Source organism: Heterodontus francisci, chromosome 33 (assembly GCF_036365525.1).
Source record: "Heterodontus francisci isolate sHetFra1 chromosome 33, sHetFra1.hap1, whole genome shotgun sequence".
Taxonomy (NCBI): Eukaryota; Metazoa; Chordata; class Chondrichthyes; order Heterodontiformes; family Heterodontidae; genus Heterodontus; species Heterodontus francisci.
The window spans coordinates 53,998,587-54,016,719 of record NC_090403.1 but is presented as its reverse complement, the minus strand read 5'-3'; the positions used below and the strand labels follow the sequence as shown (position 1 = coordinate 54,016,719).

The 18,133-nt window shown below is 43.2% G+C and overlaps 1 protein-coding gene across 3 annotated transcripts in view; it reads left to right on the top strand.

The window, feature by feature from the left end:
• Positions 1-16,706, top strand: part of LOC137348220 (calcium-binding and coiled-coil domain-containing protein 2-like) — a 65,506-nt gene extending 48,800 nt beyond the window's left edge. For all 3 annotated transcript variants that reach the window (XM_068013592.1, XM_068013594.1, XM_068013593.1), the window contains 5 exons: positions 530-625; positions 6,903-7,056; positions 13,591-13,649; positions 14,836-14,876; positions 15,025-16,706. In XM_068013592.1, the coding sequence (XP_067869693.1) occupies positions 530-625; positions 6,903-7,056; positions 13,591-13,649; positions 14,836-14,876; positions 15,025-15,202 (528 nt within the window). In that variant the 3' untranslated portion in view covers positions 15,203-16,706. The remainder of the gene's footprint in view (positions 1-529; positions 626-6,902; positions 7,057-13,590; positions 13,650-14,835; positions 14,877-15,024) is intronic.
• Positions 16,707-18,133: the final 1,427 nt, after the last annotated feature.

Below are 18,133 nucleotides of genomic sequence, written 5' to 3'. Positions count from 1 at the left end.
ATATTGGACCAGATTTTAAATTCTTAATGGATTGAGAATTGCAGCTGTCCTTGGCCATTGTCAAAGGGCAGTTCAAGCAGAGTTTAATCCAGACAGCCGTTGTTGTACTTCATTGGTTTTGTTTTGTGTTTCTTCATGGATTTCCAAAATGTCTTTAGTTGTGGAGTTACCACCACAACAACTTGCATTTATATAGCACCTTTAACATAATAAAATGTCTCAGTAACATTATCAGACAAATGTTTGACATTGAGCCACAAAGAGATATTGGGGCAGGTGACCAAAAGCTTGTTCAGAGGGGTAAATTTTAAAGAGCAACTTGAGCAAAATCTAGAGTGGAGCATGTGCACATCTCTGATCATTGATGAAAACGTTCTTCAGCAGAGGGTGACCTGAATTCCTCCTCTTGATAAACATTAAGCTGTTATGGATTGTTAGACTTTCCTTTGTGAAAGTGTGTCCTTTGGGGATGAATTCCAGCAGGAAGTAAATTTCTGCAAATAACTGAAATGCATTTTGTTTCTTTTAGGTTAGGTTTAAAGAAATTGAGCATGAACTTGACAACAAGACTCATATCGTGGACCTTCGAACTATGGAAGTGGCTGACTTACAAGAAGAGATCAAGGTGGGTGCTGTGGGTTTTGCATTCAGTGCTGCATCTGTGTTAGCAACAAGAACTTTCAGTTATTTAGCCATTTTAAAACATCCCCAGGCACTTCACATGAGCATTATCAGACAAAGTTTTCCAAAAGCTTGGTCAGAGAGAGAGGTTTTAAGGAGTGTTTTAAAGGAGTCGCTTTTTAGCGAGGGAATTCAAGAGCTTAGGGCCTAGGCAGCTGAAGGCATGACTGCCAATGGTGGAGGGATGAAAATTGGGAACACGCAAGAGGCCAGAATTCGAGGACTACAGAGATCTTGGAGGGTTGTAGGGCTGGAATAGCCGACAGATGGGGAGGGGCAAGGCCAAGGAATTTGAAATCAAAGACGAGAATTTTAAACACAAGTGCTAGCTGCATCACAAGACGTGCTCCTCGAGTAATCTGGCTTGAGTTTGTGTTGTCCCAGGATTTGTGAATGTATAAATGAAGTCTAAAAACATTGAGCGAGGCGCTCGATGGATCTGATGGTACAAGAGCTGTCGAGTGTGGTAATCAGCCTTACTGCTGAAGAGGGTTCCATCCCAGTCTGTGTTGTCAGCTGGAGTAGCGTTAGGAGCACTATAATTGACCACCGTGACATGTGACAAGAGGGAAGTATTGGCCAAGTTCCCATTGACCCCTGTTAAGAGAGGCTAATATGCAGGTGGCGCCTTTTACAACCTCAGGACATCCCAAAACGTTTCACAGCCATTGAAGTACTCTTGAACGGTGGTCAATGTTATAATATAGGAAGCGCGAGATCCAATTTGCACATAGCAAGCTCCCACAAACAGCAATGTGATAATGACCAGAATTTTTTTTTTTAAGATCAATGTTGGTTGAGGGATAAGCAGTATGGATGATTACCACACTTGGCAGCTTCTGCACTATCAGATTACGGAGCGTTTAGCTCAAATGTTTTTACAATTCATTTATGTATTCACATACTGGAGCAACACTGACTCAGGCCAGGTTAGTCGAGGCTCACTTCTTGTGATGCAGCTGACACTTAGCTTTAAAATTTTCATCTTTGAATTCAAATCCCATGGCTTCTTCCCTCCGCATCTGCATCAGCTCCTCCAGCCCTACAACCCTCCGAGATCTGTGCACTCCTCCAATTGGCCAGGACACTGGGCAGAGCGCCCCTATTTTTCCTCAAATACAACCATGGAATGTTTTACATCCACCTGAGAGGGCAGATGGGGCCTCAGTTTAATGTCTCATTCAAAAAGACAGCACCTCCAATGGTGCAGCATTCCCTCACTACTGCACTGCTGTGTCAGGCTAGATTTTGTGACTCAAGTCTCCAGAGTGAGCTTTGAGCCCACAAACTTCTGACTCTGAGTCACCGACACCCATTCATCAAATCTGTTAGCAACGTCCTCAAAAAAACTCCCAACAGGTTCGTCAGACATGATTTCCCATTCATAAATCCATGTTGACTATGCCCAATCAGATCATTATTATCCAAATGTCCATTTATCACATCCTTTAGAATAGATTCTGGCATTTTCCCTATGACTGATGTAAGGCTAACAGATCTGTAGTTCCCTGTTTTCTCTCTCCAGTTCTTCTTAAATAGTGGGGTGACATTTGCTACCTTCCAATCTGCAGGAACCTTTCCAGCATCTATAGAATTTTAGAAGATGATCACCAATGCATCCACTATTTCCATAGCCACCTCTTTCAATACTTTGGGATGTCGAATATCCGGTCCCGGCGTCTTATCAACCCCATTAATTTCTCCAGTACAACCTTCTACAAATTTCTTTCAATTCCTCATTCTCCCTAGTCCCTTGGATCTCTAATTCTGGGAGATTTTTTGTATTTTCTTCAATGTAGACAGACAGCAAGTAATCATTTAGCTTCTCTGCCATTTCTCTATTCCCCATTATAAATTCTCCTGACTCAATGACATTACCATTGCTGAATCTCCAACATTCAACATCCTGGGAGTTACCATTGACTAAAAACTGAACTGGACCAACCACATAAATACTATGGCTACAAGAACAGGCCAGAGGCTAGGAATTCTGTGGGGAGTAACTCACCTCCTGCCTCCCCAAAGCCTGTCCACCATCTACAAGACACAAATCAGGAGTGTGATGGAATACTCTCCACCTGCCTGGATGGGTGCAGCTCCAACAACATTCAAGAAGCTCGACACCATCCAGGACATAGCACTTGATTGGCACCCCATCCACCACCTTCAACATTCGCTCCCTTCACCACTGACACACAGGGGCAGCAGTGTGTACCATCTACAAGAAGCACTGCAGCAACTCACCAAGGCAATAATAAAAGCAAAATACTGCAGATGCTGGAAATCTGAAATAAAAACAAGAAATGCTGGAAATACTCAGCAGGTCTGGCAGCATCTGTGGAGAGAGAAGCAGAGTTAACGTTTCAGCTCAGTGATCTTTCTTCAGAACTGGCAAAGGTTAGAAATGTTGCAGGTTTTAAGCAAATAAAGCGGGGTTGGGACAAAAGATAGGACAGGGTCACTGAGGATAACTGACCAGAAGGTCATGGAGCAAAGGCAAAGAGTGTGTTAATGGTGTGGTGAAAGACAAAGCAGAGAGGGTGTTAAATGACAGAATAATGAACAGCCCTCGCCAAAACCACAAACATGAAAAAAACAGTGGGGCAGGCACATGGTTAAAAATATGAATGATGAAACAAACTAAAATAAAATAAAAATTTAAAAAAAAACTAAAAATAAAATGGGGGGCCCGTCATGCTGTGAAATTATTGAACTCAATGTTCAGTCCGGCAGGCTGTAGTGTGCCTAATCGGTAAATGAGATGCTGTTCCTCGAGCTTGCGTTGATGTTCACTGGAACACTGCAGAAATCCCAGGACAGGAGATGTGAGCATGAGAGCAGGGGGGGTGTGTTGAAATGGCAAGTGACGGGAAGCTCGGGGTCATGTTTTCGGACTGAGCGGAGGTGTTCGGCAAAGTGGTCACCCAATCTGTGTTTGGTCTCCCCAATGTAGAGGAGACCACATTGTGAGCAGCGAATACAGTATACTACATTGAAACAAGTACAAGTAAATCGCTGCTTCACCTGAGAGTTTGGGGCCTTGGGTGGTGAGGAGAGAGGAGGTAAAGGGGCAGGTATTACACCTGCAATTGCATGGGAAGATGTCGGGGGTAATGGAGGAGTGGACCAGGGTGCTGCAGAGGGAACGATCCCTTCGGAATGCTGACAGGGGAGGGGAAGATGCGTTTGGTAGTGGCATCATGCTGGACGAGGCGGAAATGGCGGAGGATGATCCTTTGGATGTGGAGTTGGTGGGGTGGAAAGTGAGGACAAGGGGAACCCTGTCGCGGTTCTGGGAGGGAGGGGAAGGGGTGAGAGTAGAGGTGCGGGAAATGGGCTGGACACGGTTGAGGGCCCTGTCAACCACAGTGGGGGTGGGGGGGTGGGAATCCTCAGTTGAGGATGAAGGAAGACATATCAGAAGCGCTGTCATGGAAGGTAGCATCATCAGAGCAGATGCGTCAGAGATGGAGAAACTGGGAGAATGGAATGGAGTCCTTACAGGAGGCAGGGTGTGAAGAAGTGTAGTCGAGGTAGCTGTGGGAGTCGATGGGCTTATAATGAATATTAGTAGACAGCCTATCCCCAGAGATAGAGACAGAGAAGTCGAGGAAGGGAAGGGAAGTGTTGGAGATGGACCAGATAAAGATGAGAGAAGGGTGGAAATTAGAAGCAAAATTGATCAAGTTTTCCAGTTTGGGGCAGGTGCAGGAAATGGCACCAATACAGTCATCAGTGTACAGGAAAAAGGGTTGGGGGAGGGGGCCTGAATAGGACTGGAACAAGGAATGTTTGACATATCCCACCATCCAGGACAAAGCAGCCCACTTGATTGGCACCCCATCCACCACCTTCAACATTCACTCCCTTCACCACTGACACACAGGGGCAGCAGTGTGTACCATCTACAAGAAGAACTGCAGCAACTCACCAAGGCAATAATAAAAGCAAAATACTGCAGATGCTGGAAATCTGAAATAAAAACAAGAAATGCTGGAAATACTCAGCAGGTCTGGCAGCATCTGTGGAGAGAGAAGCAGAGTTTCCACAAAAAGACAGGCATAACTAGGACCCATGCGGGTACCCTTGGCAACACTTTTTTTACTTGAAGGAAGTGAGTGGAGTTGAAGGAGAAGTTGTGCAATGTGAGAACAAGTTCAGCCTGGCGGAGGAGGGTGGTGGTGGATGGGAACTGGTTGGGCCTCTATTCAAGGAAGAATTGGAGAACCCTCAGACCATCCTGGTGGGGGACGGAGGTGTAGAGAGATTGGACATCCATAGTGAAGAGGAGGCGGTTAGGGCCAGGAAACTGGAAATTGTCAAAATGATGTAGGGCGTCAGAAGAGTCACGGATGTAGGTGGGAAAAGACTGGACCAGTGGAGAAAAGATAGAGTCAAGATAGGAAGAAATAAGTTCAATGGGATAGGAACAGACAGAAACGATGGGTCTGCCTTGGACAGTCCTTTTTGTGGATTTTGGGAAGGAAGTAGAAGCGGGCTGTCCGGGGTTGCGAAGCTGTAGAGGGAAGATATTTAGAGGAGATGAGGTCAGTGACAGTCCTGTGGACAGTGGCTTGATGTTCTCTGGTGGGGTCATGGTCCAGGGGGAAGTAGGAAGATGTGTCTGAGAGTTGGCGCTGAGCCTACGGAAGGTAGAGGTCGGTACACCAGACAACAACAACCGCACCTCCCTTGTCTGCAGGTTTGATCACAATGTCTGGGTTGGACCTGAGAAACGGAGTGCAGTAAGTTCAGAGGGACACAGGTTCGAGTGAGTGAGGGAAGCAGAGAAATTGAGATGGCTGATGTCTCACCAACAGTTTTCAATGAAAAGATCAAGAGTGGGTAAGAAGCCAGAGGGAGGGGTCCAGGTAGAGGGAGAATGCTGGAGGCGGGTGAATGGGTCTGCTGGTCGGGGGGGAGGACTTCTGGAAAGAAGTGAGCCTGGAGGCGAAGGCGACGGAAGAAGAGCTCAATGTCATGCCGAGCATGAAATTCATTGAGGTGGGGGCGTAAGGGGATAAAACTAGTCCTTTGCTGAGTACAGAACTTTCAGCGTCAGAGAGGGCAAGGTCAGAGGGTAGAGTGAATACACGGCATGGGGTCAGAGGGAAGTGAATGGGAAGAAGGATCTGGAGGGGCATTAGTCCCCATCAGCTGCTAGAGTTAGCATTCCTCAACAGCTGAAAGGAAGAAAAAAAGATTTTTGTTAATGCGTTGGGTAAGACGAAGGATGAAATTAAACTGCGGAGTAGAACAACTTTGAGATAAGGTGACGCAGTGCTTCTGGAGAGAGAAAGGTCCAGTGTGTACATGTGGTGCATAGCACTGATTGTGGATCTCAGGATATGGCGAGAACAGCAGTCCGAGGAATGTTGTATTTCTTGGAGATACCTGTAATCCTGGGTGGATTCAAAATATGAAGAATGAAACTTCAGTTGGAAACCACGTGGAATAAGTTGGAGCCGGAGACAGTCGCTGAGGAATATTAACTCACCAAGGCTCCTTCAACAGCCCCTTCTAAACCCGCAACCTCTACCACCTAAAAGGGTTAGGGCAACAGATGCATGGGAACACCGCCACCTGCAAGTTCCCCTCCAAGCCACACACCATCTTGACTTGGAACTATATCGCTGTTCCTTCACTGTCGCGGGGTCAAAATCCTGGAACTCCCTTCCTAATAGCACTGTGGGTGTACCTACACCCCAAGGACTGCAGCGGTTCAAGAAGGCAGCTCACCACCAGCTTCTCAAGGGCAATTAGGGATGGGCAATAAATGCTGGCCTAGCCAGAGATGCCCACATCCCATGAACAAATTTTTTTTTAAAAGCAGTACGATTGATATGAATCTGATTTCCGATTTCTGTATTGGCAGATCTCCCAAGTCTAAGAATATGTTTGATTTGTGTTTGCTTTGCCAATTCGAGAGTTTTTTTTAATGTGTATAAATCTGCAACACCATTGACCCAAAGACAAAATAAATTCCTCAAATCATCTGACTTTCACATACTTGAAGGGATCAGTGGGACTAATTGAACAGCTCCTGCAAAGAACTGGCATGGGTGCAATGGCCTCTTGTGCTGTATGATTCTCTGAATTAATCCAGACCTGGACAGTATGATCTCGGTAGATTCCCAGTTCTGATCTACTTGTACTCTGATTTTGTTTCTTGGGTCTTATCCTGTGTGTAACTGTTAGAAAAATTTGATTTCTGTTCGCAGAAGCTGAATAGAAAGATTGACGACTTGAGGGTGGGTTCAAACCACCGGAGTGGAACATTTCAGCTGGAACACCCTAATCCCTACAGCTTGACTGTTCCAAAAGTCCATTCCGCACATTCTGGACTTCTATTCGGCAACCCATACTCTGAGTGCGGTAGGTGATCCAAAATTTAGTACTCTCTGTCCCTTTGTACTTGCTCATGATCCTGTTTGTATCTGTGTGATGCTGGTATGAGTTCAAACTTACCTTTGTCATGCCACAACAACTTGCATTTATAATTAGGATGTTTTAATGTGAGAAAACGTTCTCATTAAGGTTCACAGAGTTTAGTAGTACAGAACTTGAGGATTGCTGAAAATAGAGATGTTGTCGAAGCTTTTCGTCTTGCACTCATCAGGGCAATCCACAAGAATAACCAATATGAGGGAAAAGAACAACTTATACTGCATGAGAAGAGTGCTGATTGGTTGGCAAGTGAACTCTGATTGGTAGAGCTGTTGCCATGGAGAATGCACCAGTTTACGGTGACTGACCGTTAACTACCAAGCTTTGTTTGAAGTTTAAACCAGACAGCTTGACTCTGATTGGTCAAGGCATTGCCCAGAGGAATGAACCAACGAATGGCTGTCACTTATTTTGTTCAGCTGAAACAGGCACAATGTTTGTACATATTCTTTCTGTCTGCAAAGAACAAGGCCTTATGTATTAATATATGTAGCTTCCAGTATGTGCAAATGCGAGCCCTACTGACAATCTTAAATTGGTTGTCAGCATAATTCTTGGCATACTGTGGATTATTTAGCAAATGTTGTCCAATCGTAGAATCACATCTAATGTTGGACACTGTTTTGAGTTTTGCAAGCACGGGCTGGTTGGGTTCATTCCTCAGGGCAATGCCTTGACCAATCAGAGTCAAGCTGCCTGGTTTAAACTTCAAACAAAGCTTGGCAGTTAACTGTCAGTCACTGTAAACTGGTGCATTCTCCATGGCAATGCCTCTACCAATCAGAGTTCACTTGCCAACCAATCAGCACTCTCTCCTCATGTAGTATAAATTGTTGTTTTCCCTTACGTTGGTTATTCTTGCGAATTGTCCTGATGAGTGCAAGACAAAAAGCTTCAACAACCTGTCTCTATTTTCGGCAATATTCAAGTTCACAGAGTTATTAAGGATATTGGGAATAGTGACCTAAAACTTGGTAAAGAAGTAAGTTTTAAGGGGTGGATTATGAAAGGTTTAGGGAGGGAATTTCAGAGCTTAGGACCTTGGCAGCTGAAGGCACGGCCACCAGTGGCAAGAGAAAGGAAGTTGGAGGATTCGCAGTAGCCAAGGAATGCTGCATTCCTGGAGGGTTGTCAGCTTGCAAGAGATTAGAGATGGGGAGCAGCGAGGCTAAGGAGGGATCTAAACACGAGATGAGAACCTTAAAACCAATGTCAGTCATCGTGCACAGATGCGATGAGTGATGAACAGGACTTGCTGCAGGTTAGAATATGAGCACAAGTTTATGGAGGCCAGCCAGGTGATCATGGAATGGTCGAGTCGAGAGGTAGCAAAAGAGAATTTCAGCAGTAAGTGGGTTGAGGGAAGGGTGGAGATGAGCAGTGTTGCAAGTGTGGAAATGGATGAGGGGGTCGATGCCTAATCAGGGAGTGGGAGATTAGGAATGGTGACTGAAATCTTGGTTGAGTAAATGGGTTTTGATTAAAAAAATGGAAGTGTTCAGAGAAGGAATTCACAACTTGTTTTTTCTCCTCTCATCTCTTTTGAAAAGTTGAAATGTCCTGCAGTGTGAACTTTGACCCTTCACTTGAGTTTTTCATTTAAAAATAGCAAGAGTGTGTTTGGATTAGAACTTCTGTTTAAGGGCAGGAGATAAGAAAGAAAGAACTTGCATTTATCCAGTGTCATCCACAAGCTCAGGACATCCCACAGCACTTCACAGCCAATGAAGTACTTTTGAAGTGTAGTCACTGTTGTATAGGAAATGTGGCAGCCAACTTTTGCACAGCAAGCTCCCACAAACAGCAATTGAATAAATGACCAGTGATAATCTGATTTGAGTGTTGGTTGATGGATGACTGTTGGTCAGGACGCCAGGGAAAGATCCCCTACTACTCTTCAAAATAGTACTGTTGAGATGCTGCCTTCAGAGAAGTAAAATCTAAATAATACTTTTTGGGAACACTATCATTTATCGTGCATTGAATATTCCATTTAAGGCAATACACCTCTTCAGTGGGATCCCATTTACAAAAGCATTAAGTTGAATTATTTTGGATAGGTGTTCAAATGTGTGTCCAAGCTTTTTGTCTTCACAGACGAAATAGGTGTGAACCATGGATCAAAATACTTGACCACTTACTGTTTAAATCGCTGTTCCTATTAATTCCATATATCTCAATTTGTTACTACTAACAGAGATTTTGGGATTCTGATTTAGGATTTATCCATCAATGAGGTGACTGAGCTCAGCAGCTTTTTCCAAACTTCCAGGCTCATGAAATTCAAACAGAACAAACCAGGCAAGGAGAAATGGAAATGCAGGCAAAACAGCGTTTCCTGGGCTTGACAAACCATGTGGGGTCAAAGCCACTGGTTTGACCAACTTGAATATCTGAGGTGCAGATCAGACGTGAACGGCGGAGCAGGCCCAAGGGGCTGAATGGCCTCCTGTTCCTGTGTTCCAATGCACTGGGAAATCCATGTACCTGACATGCCTGATCTCTGAATTCTGGTGATTTGAAATTAATGAGTGACGTTTTTGTGTGTGTATGTTTTCTTTTCTTTTTCCCTCCTCACGCAGGGTTAGGGAGATGGGGCTCCCCCGCAAGATAGAGGGGTTGGGGGGAAGCAAGGCCGGCGTAATGGCGGAATCGCATGCAGAGGCAGCAACACGACCAGGAACCACTCATTCTGCTCAGTTGTTAACGTGACCAGTGAGGAGAGGGGAGGCAGCCCACTGTGCAATTATTTCAATAAAGAGTCCAAAGTTTGACATACCTGTCTGTGCACTCTTGTGTTGTTCCTGTTTCTGCTTCTCCCTCCAAACACATCGTTTTCCAAGTAATGAAACTGCCAGTTGATTTTTAAAGTGACAAGACCTGGAGTGTTTGTTGTTGCTAAAAGACAGTGAAATAACAGGCTATAATTAAAACACTACAAATGCTGGAAATCTGAAATAAAAACAGAATGAATATACGGACATACGAATTCGGAGCAGGAGAAGGCCACTCGGCCTTTTGAGCTGGTTCTGCCGTTCAATAAGTTCGTGACTGAACTGATTACTCCACATATCCACCTACCCCCGATCACCTTCCACCCCCATGCTTATCAAGAATCTATCTACCTCTGCTTTAAAAATATTCAAAGACTCTGCTTCCACTGCCTTTTCAGGAAGAGAATTCCAAAGACTCATAACTCTGAGAGAAAATATTTCTCCTCATCCTTTCCACATCCACCCTGTTAAGACCCCTCGTGATCTTATATGTTTAAATAAAGTCGCCTCTTACTCTTCTAAATTCCAGTGGATACAAGCCTAGCTTGTCCAATCTTTCCCCATAAGACAGCCCACCCATTCCAGGTATTAGTCTAGTAAACCACCTGTGTATTGCATCCAATGCATTTATATCCTTCCTTAAATAACAAGACCAGTACTGTACACAGTACTCCAGATGTGGTCTCGCCAATGCCCTGTATAGCTGAAGCATAACCTCCCTACTTTTGTATTCAATTCCCCCCATGATAGAATGTTATAGTTTATTAGCTTTCCTAATTATATGCTGTATCTGCATACTAACCTTTTGCAATTCATGCACTAGGACACCCAGATCCCTCTGCATCTGAGCTCTGCAATCTCTCAGCATTTAGATAATATGCTTTTTTATTCTTCCTGCCAAAGTGGACAATTTCACACTTTCCCACATTATATTCCATTTGCCGGGTCTTCTCCCACTCACTTAACCAGCTATATCCCTTTGTAGCTTCCTTATGTCCTCTTCACAAGTTACTTTCCCACCTATCTTGGTATCATCAGCAAATTTAGCAATCATACCTTCGGTCCCTTCATCCAAGTCATTTATATAAATTGTAAAATGTTGAGGCCCCCCACTCGTTACATCTTGCCAACCAGAAAATGACCCATTTATGCCTACTCTCTGTTTCCTGTTAGCTAGCCAATCTTCTATCCATGTCAATATGTTACCCCCAAAACCATGAGCTTTTATTTTCTGCAATAATATTTGATATGGCACCTTATCAAATGCCTTCTGGAAATCTAAGTACAATACATCCACCGGTTCCCCTTTATCCACAGCACATGTAACTCCCTCAAAGAACTCCAATAAATTGGTTAAACATGACTTACCTTTTACAAATACATGTTGACTCTGCCCGATTACCTTGATTTTTTTTCTAAATGCCCTGCTATAACATTTTTAATTATAGCTTCTAACATTTACCCTAAGACAAATGTTATGCTAATTGGCCTGCAGTTTTCTGCTTTGTCTCCCTTTATGAATAAAGGAGTTGCATTCGCTATTTTCCAATCTGACGGTAATACTCAACAATGAGTTTAAAAATTTCAGATCATAACCTCTGCCCTAAATTTTTTTGAATGCCGGCTGTTGGTGATGATTATTCTATTCCTATTTACACCTCTTCCAGACACATCTTTTGTTTCTTTACTTGCCCCATTACCACTCCCTTTGGCCCTGCACCGTTATCACTTTTGTTAATTTCTCCTCCCTTCCACCCTATCTCACAATTTCCCTTTTGTTAAATCTCTCTTTCTCTTGTTCTGATGAAAGAATGCTGGAAATACTCAACAGATCTGACAGCATCTGTGGAGAGAAAAACAGTGAATGTTTCAGCTTAGTGACCTGATGAAAGGTGGGGTTATGGTCTGTGGGAGGTAGAATGAGGTGTCAGAGTTGGTGTTTAGTCTCCACTAGGTAGAAGTCGGTTTTCCAAACAACATTAGCGCCACTCTTGTCAGCAGGTTTGATGATATAAGGTTGGGCCTGAAAGAATGGAGTACTGCAAGTTCAGAGGGAGATAGGTTAGTGAAGGAAGGGAGCAGAGAAATTGAGAGCGGGTATCACACCGGCACTTCTCCATGTTAAGGTGTAGAGAGAGTAAGAGGCCAACAGGGAAGGGTCCTGATGGAACAAGAATTCTGAAGATGGGAGAAAGGGTCCACTGTGTGGGGGGGGGGGGACGACATCATCCCTTTGGTCATTTAATCTCTCCTGCCTTCCACCCAACCATAGGTCTTCCCTTTTGCTCTTTTGCCCCTCCCTCCATTCCCTGCATCTTGCAGAATAGTAGACATTTGTTTTCTGCACCGAAATAACTTTATTAAAAACATGCCCACCACCCCCTGCCCCACAGCTAAAACATTTTTGAGCATACTAACAGTCATCAACACCAACTGTTGGGAGCCACCAGCTAATTGGAGAGAGAATCATTCCCTTTCTCTCAGTACCTCTGGGGTTTCTGACTTATTACCCCTTCCTTGTTCAATCCTAGTCTCAAGTCCCAGGCATACTGGGGTTCTGGTAACCAGGAAATTTTCCTATCACTATCTCCCCATCTGCCTCACTCATCAGTTCATTGAAAAGCTAGTCTTGCAGTGGGCTGTCAACTTTCTCGTAAACATACTCTTGCAGTCACTCATCATCTTTCTCTCTAGCTATCTTGTTATCTCACTAAAGATCTGCCACACAGACTGCAGTGTTTCAAGAAGGCAGCTCACCACCACCTCCTTGCAGGTAAATAGGGATGGGGAATAAATGCTGGCCTTGTCAACGATGCCCACATCTCATGAACAAATAATATAAAAAGGCTTTTGCTCTGACTAATCTTTCTTGCTCTGTCATTATATGCCTCCCTCTTTCTCTCACTCTCTATAGTCTCGGAACAGTTTGGCTATTCTCTCAATGGTTTCCACAATTTCAATCTTTATTCAGAGTGTTGAAAACATTTTTCTGAACAGCATGATCTAATATATTCCGGTGGGTTTCCAGGTAAATCACTATGGCTTAAAAACACTCACGTTAGAAACCCATTGTAGGAAAATCCTGACAGTTGTTGGATCGCCCTGTAAGTTGAAAGGTAATTCCAAGCCACTGGAAGCTCTCTCAAATGGCCATCCCTGGATGAGTCCTGACAAGCCAAGTCACAGCAGTTCCTTGGGAAGTTGAAGTTGTGCTCTTTAAAATGAAACCAAATCTCGCAATGAAATATCAGCTGTGTAGAAAATCTATCAATGAACCAAAGATGTTTAAATATTGTATGCAGCACATGTCTACAAACAGGACCCTCCATTGCGACTGATGCACATAAGATCAACTATTAATCCTACGGAGCCCTGATTATACCAGAGTGAAACTGGGATCTCTGTTGCTTCTGCTTAGAGAAGTGCTTTTGTGTCTCCAATCACACAAAATTATTTTTTAATTTTTCAATGGTATTGGGCTTCTGTACGTACATGATACACGAATAACCCAGAGACAAAACTCCAGCCACCCCTGAACTAGTCAGATCCATCCTTGTACTGCAGTTTCTTCTGTCCTTGTTAATCCTGCAACAGCCACTCAATTGTAAAGATCCAACTTTTCGAGAGACCGATCGCAAGTGATACTTTTAATTGCTTTTGATTTGTCTTTTTCTTTTTAATCCTGCAGATGCCAAAGCATCACAGAATGATGGAAGCCTTGACTTTGAACAAAACCTGGATGACAAGGTAAACTAGTTTTTAACTAATTCTCTTTCATTTATTCCTCTTCTGGCAAAGCAATTGGTCTCTCGACAACTGCTTGGTGCGGGTTGAGAATTGCTGTTTGAGCCCACTCAACCCTCTCACTACCACAGCGTGTTGGCAGCTTACTGGACCTGTCAACTGCTCAGAACATCAGAAGTGTTCTGTAAGGAGACTTGGCCCAGCAGCATCAATGGAGGGGGTGGGGTGGCGGTGGGAGGTCACTCTTGTAGAAGACCCAAGATTGGTGTCTCCGCTAATCTTTGCACCAGCCAACCCTCATGGAAGGTGAAGCAAGACCAATTTGGAGAAGTCCTTTGATCTTGCCTAAAAGACCTGATTGCGCAGCAGTTTTTGTGGAGGCCACATATACATTTGTATCCTCCTCAGCTCCTCACATGAGATTGTCAGCATGATGTTGATCCACACAGGCCAGGTTGATACCAGGTTTGGTTTGGGTCTGTGCTGTCAGTTGTTAGTAGACAACTTTCGTTTGACGTCTATGCCCATTGGGTTTTTAGAGGGGAAAATTTGTCAGGGACCCACGTCTGGTTGTAATTCAGAGACCCCTCTTGGAAAGTGTCATATAGGAGTAGGCGAATGCCTGGTGAGGACAAAATGAGGCTTGACTGTGATGTTCTTCATATACCTTCGCCATCCCCGCCACCACCCCACCTTCACCCAACTCCACACACACACACAAAGGCAGCATTCACTGTCTAAATGCAAAACTTGAAGAATTTGGACTTGGATGAAGGTGCCTGAATGCTGCCTAGCCCAGCACTGGGGGACAAGGATGAAGTTGAAGGTAGAGATTGAGCCATTTCTATTCAGATCCCTCATGTCTGTTAGAATAAAGATAGAGACAGCAGTGTGAAGCTGGAGTATTGGTAATGTGAAATGAACCAAAATAACGGATATGGAGTGTTTTGTGGTAGGGAGTGCAGTGGGAGAAAATGACTCCAGCTGCATTCAAAATCTCAGCAACGTTCTCCAGAAAATCTGCACATTTGAAACCAGATCATCTCAAGATCAAATTCCGCAAATCGCGGAGCACGGAGTCATTCCGAGAACAGGTACTGTCGGAGGGGGTTTGTGCTGGGAGAGCACCACATTTACACTGCACATGACCAATGACGGGAGTGGACTAACTGTTCTTTCCCATACACAGGAGAATTCACAGGACACAGAAGAGGAGATTCCTGATGACTGGTATGGGCACATTGTTTTGACATTTCTCTTTTTGTAAAAAAACTTTAGCTGCACTGCCCGTTATACTGTAAAGTTAAATGTAACTATTTGAGCCTTGTATATTCATAAAATCTTATGCTTGCATTTAAACAATGTAAATTGTTTGCAGCCAAAAATGCCCAGTATGTGAGGTCCTATTCCCGTCCAAGTTGGAGGATTTTGATTTCGAGCAACACGTTATGAAGCACTTTGTTTACGAGTGTCCTGTGTGCCAAAGAAGCTTTCCAGAGAACAGACAGGTTGAATATGAAGATCATGTGCAGTCCCATTTTTTGGAGTGCAACTGAGGGGCAAATAACCCCTACGAGTTCTACTTTCTAAAGGAAGCACCATTTTCCAGTTTGAATTTTTTTTTTTTGGCTGTCATTTTATTTTGCTAATTAAAATCTTATCTTTGTTCACCCAAGTAATATTGCACAGTTGAAGGGGGTGAGGAGGGAGGCTGCTGTCCTATCTTTGCCAATATTGCTTTTGCCATACAGAGGGACTTGAGAATAGCATGTGACGTGCCTGGCCAGGGAGTGTGCAGGTGTGTGACTCAATCCAAAGATGGACTGCTATAAAACAGAAACCTTTGAAGAGGCTTTTTCAGTTGAGCTAATTGCAAATCTTACAACACGCTCATTCTTTAGCCTAGTAGCAAACACCACACTTGTGAAAGCCTGTTAATTAGTGCTGGATTCTTTTGACCTGAAGCCTGATAGTTGCAACCTCTTGCCCATCTGTAAAGTTATGTGATCTAACCACTGTTAAACTTGAAGTGATGCAGAAAGTACATTGTGTATTCCATAGTGCAGCACTGCTGTCCTAAAACAGCACATCACCCAACTTGCTTTGCACATGTATATAAATCTCTTGAGTCGCACTTCAAAGTTACAGATGCACAATTCACCTGGAACACTTTCCAGTCTGGATTTAAACTCTGACATCAACCTGAATTATCTTAATGCCACACAACTCACTCTTATTAGCAGAACAATATATCATACACTCCTCAAAGTAGTATATAATAGTATGGAACTGCAATTCGACAACACAACAGGAGATCTGTTGGTAACTAGATAATATTTGTCACTTAACATCTTGTTTCTCTCTGACCATTTCCTATCCTGCTTTTGGATTTGTAGAAAATAAAATAGTTCTGAATATCTTGTGATTGCATTTGGAATTGTGCATGATCAGGAATATTTATAAGGATCATAAATAACATAATTTAGTCAACTTGAGATTAGCGCAACTGCTGTGTAGACGCTGTTCTTACTGCTGTTTCATTGAAGCGGTTTATGTAGTCTCCACTATATATCTGGAATACTGAACAGATACTGTTCAAATTTATTCCCAATTATTGTGAGAATCGTGAAAATTTGGTTTGAATGTTGAAATTGAAATGTGCCTGTTGATGAAACGAACTTGAACTTAACGTACAACACAAGTATGTTGTAATCTCACTGTTATTGCAAGGTGGAATTGAAGATTGTTGAAAATTCAAGATGGTTGCACTGTGATGTATTATTTTGTTCTCCGCAGTGAGCCTAATTTCACAATTGGGAAATCCTGGTTCTCTTGGGTTACTTTCGATCAAAATGGCCCCAAAACTCTTAAGCCAAACAGTTGTATCAGTGCCACTACCATCAACACTGTGGGTGGTTCACTCAGCACAGATTGCACATGGAAAAATAACTATACTTTCACACTGACTATGACAATTAAATTTACACCTAAAATAGAAATGTTTTTAAAAATGAACATTGTACTATCTGATGCCACAAAACTAAATTAATTCAAAAGATTCTGCACTGTTCTTCTGTGTTTATTTCAGTCTGGTAGTTGGTAACTTGGGAGTGTTATTAACTCTGACTCAGTATGAGAACTGGTTTAATATATATAGGTGCTGAGTTACCCTTGGATTTGTGACTGCGCTATCTCAACCAATGATTTAACTCCACGACAGCCTGGCTTACAAACTCCTTCATTATCATATCCCAATATTCAAGCAATATTTATTTTCAATTGTAGAAATGGCTGGAACAAAACAGTAGACTGTTGATATTAATCACTGTTGTTTCGTATTAGGAGGTCCTGATGTTTCAACTGCAGAAATGGGTTAAACAACTTCCTCCTGCATTAAAATTTCAATGAGGCCTTCCTGTAACTGAATTAAGGGATAGTCGCTTCATTGCATACGTGTGACTCAACTGGGATTTTATTTGTAAAGTGAGATAATGAACAGTACATGTGCTTTTGGTTCTATCTAAAGGGTTAGCATGTTCTGGTGAGTTGCCAATAATCCCTTGATGTTGTGTTGAGCTCCCCCTGCTGTAACATCATGCAGCTTTGTGCCAATGACGTCAAGAATGAGATGTGGATGCTGTGCACAGACTCACCATTCCCATTCAGAGAGTTGCATTAGAGATGCTCCACATAGATTGGCTAGTCCATGCCTTCTCCGACCAGTCATTCAAAGCAGCAACTTCAGGTGACTGGCACAGGCACTATACAGATATTTCCTTTCATAACATTGTTACGAACAGGTGAGAAAGAGGTCTAGAGTTCCCTTTCAGTCTTCACCTGGTCTTACTGTAATAGGGTTTAATTTTAAACACACCGTATTTTTAGCTTCCCCTTGATGAATCCTTGTTCACTACTTTCCAATTATAAGGCAAAGAAACCAGCACTAACAGACTTTCTTGGGTTTAACGAAGAAAAGTTGAAATTTATTAAACTTGAACTTAAACTCTAATTTAATTAACGCCCACGGATACACAATGCACCCCACGCTAGCATGCGTACACAATACACACATGCAAATAGAGACAAAAAAGAGAAGAAAAATAAAGTGGAAATGTTTGAGGCAATATCTGAAGAGTTTTTGTTACGGTTCTTGGAGCTCACTGTAGAGTCCTTGATTGTAGGTAGATGTTGCTTTTCATTGGGGCCCAGTATTCTTCTTAAACCTTGTTCACTGTTGGAGACTTTTCTCTCTTGGGGTTCATGTGTCTTCAGTGGATTCAGAGGCTTGTGAGAAAGAGATGGGAGCAGACAGGAGAGAGATCTCAGTCCAGGAGCATTCTGTTTTCTGCTCAAACTGCTTGCACAAATTCAAAAAATTCAGCTTGCCCAGCATGTTAGTCATGTGACTAGCTGGTTTGACCATGTCCGTTTGTGTATTCGGCCATCTTAGCAGTCAGCCTAGAATGCGAGCTCCCCCACCTTCAACG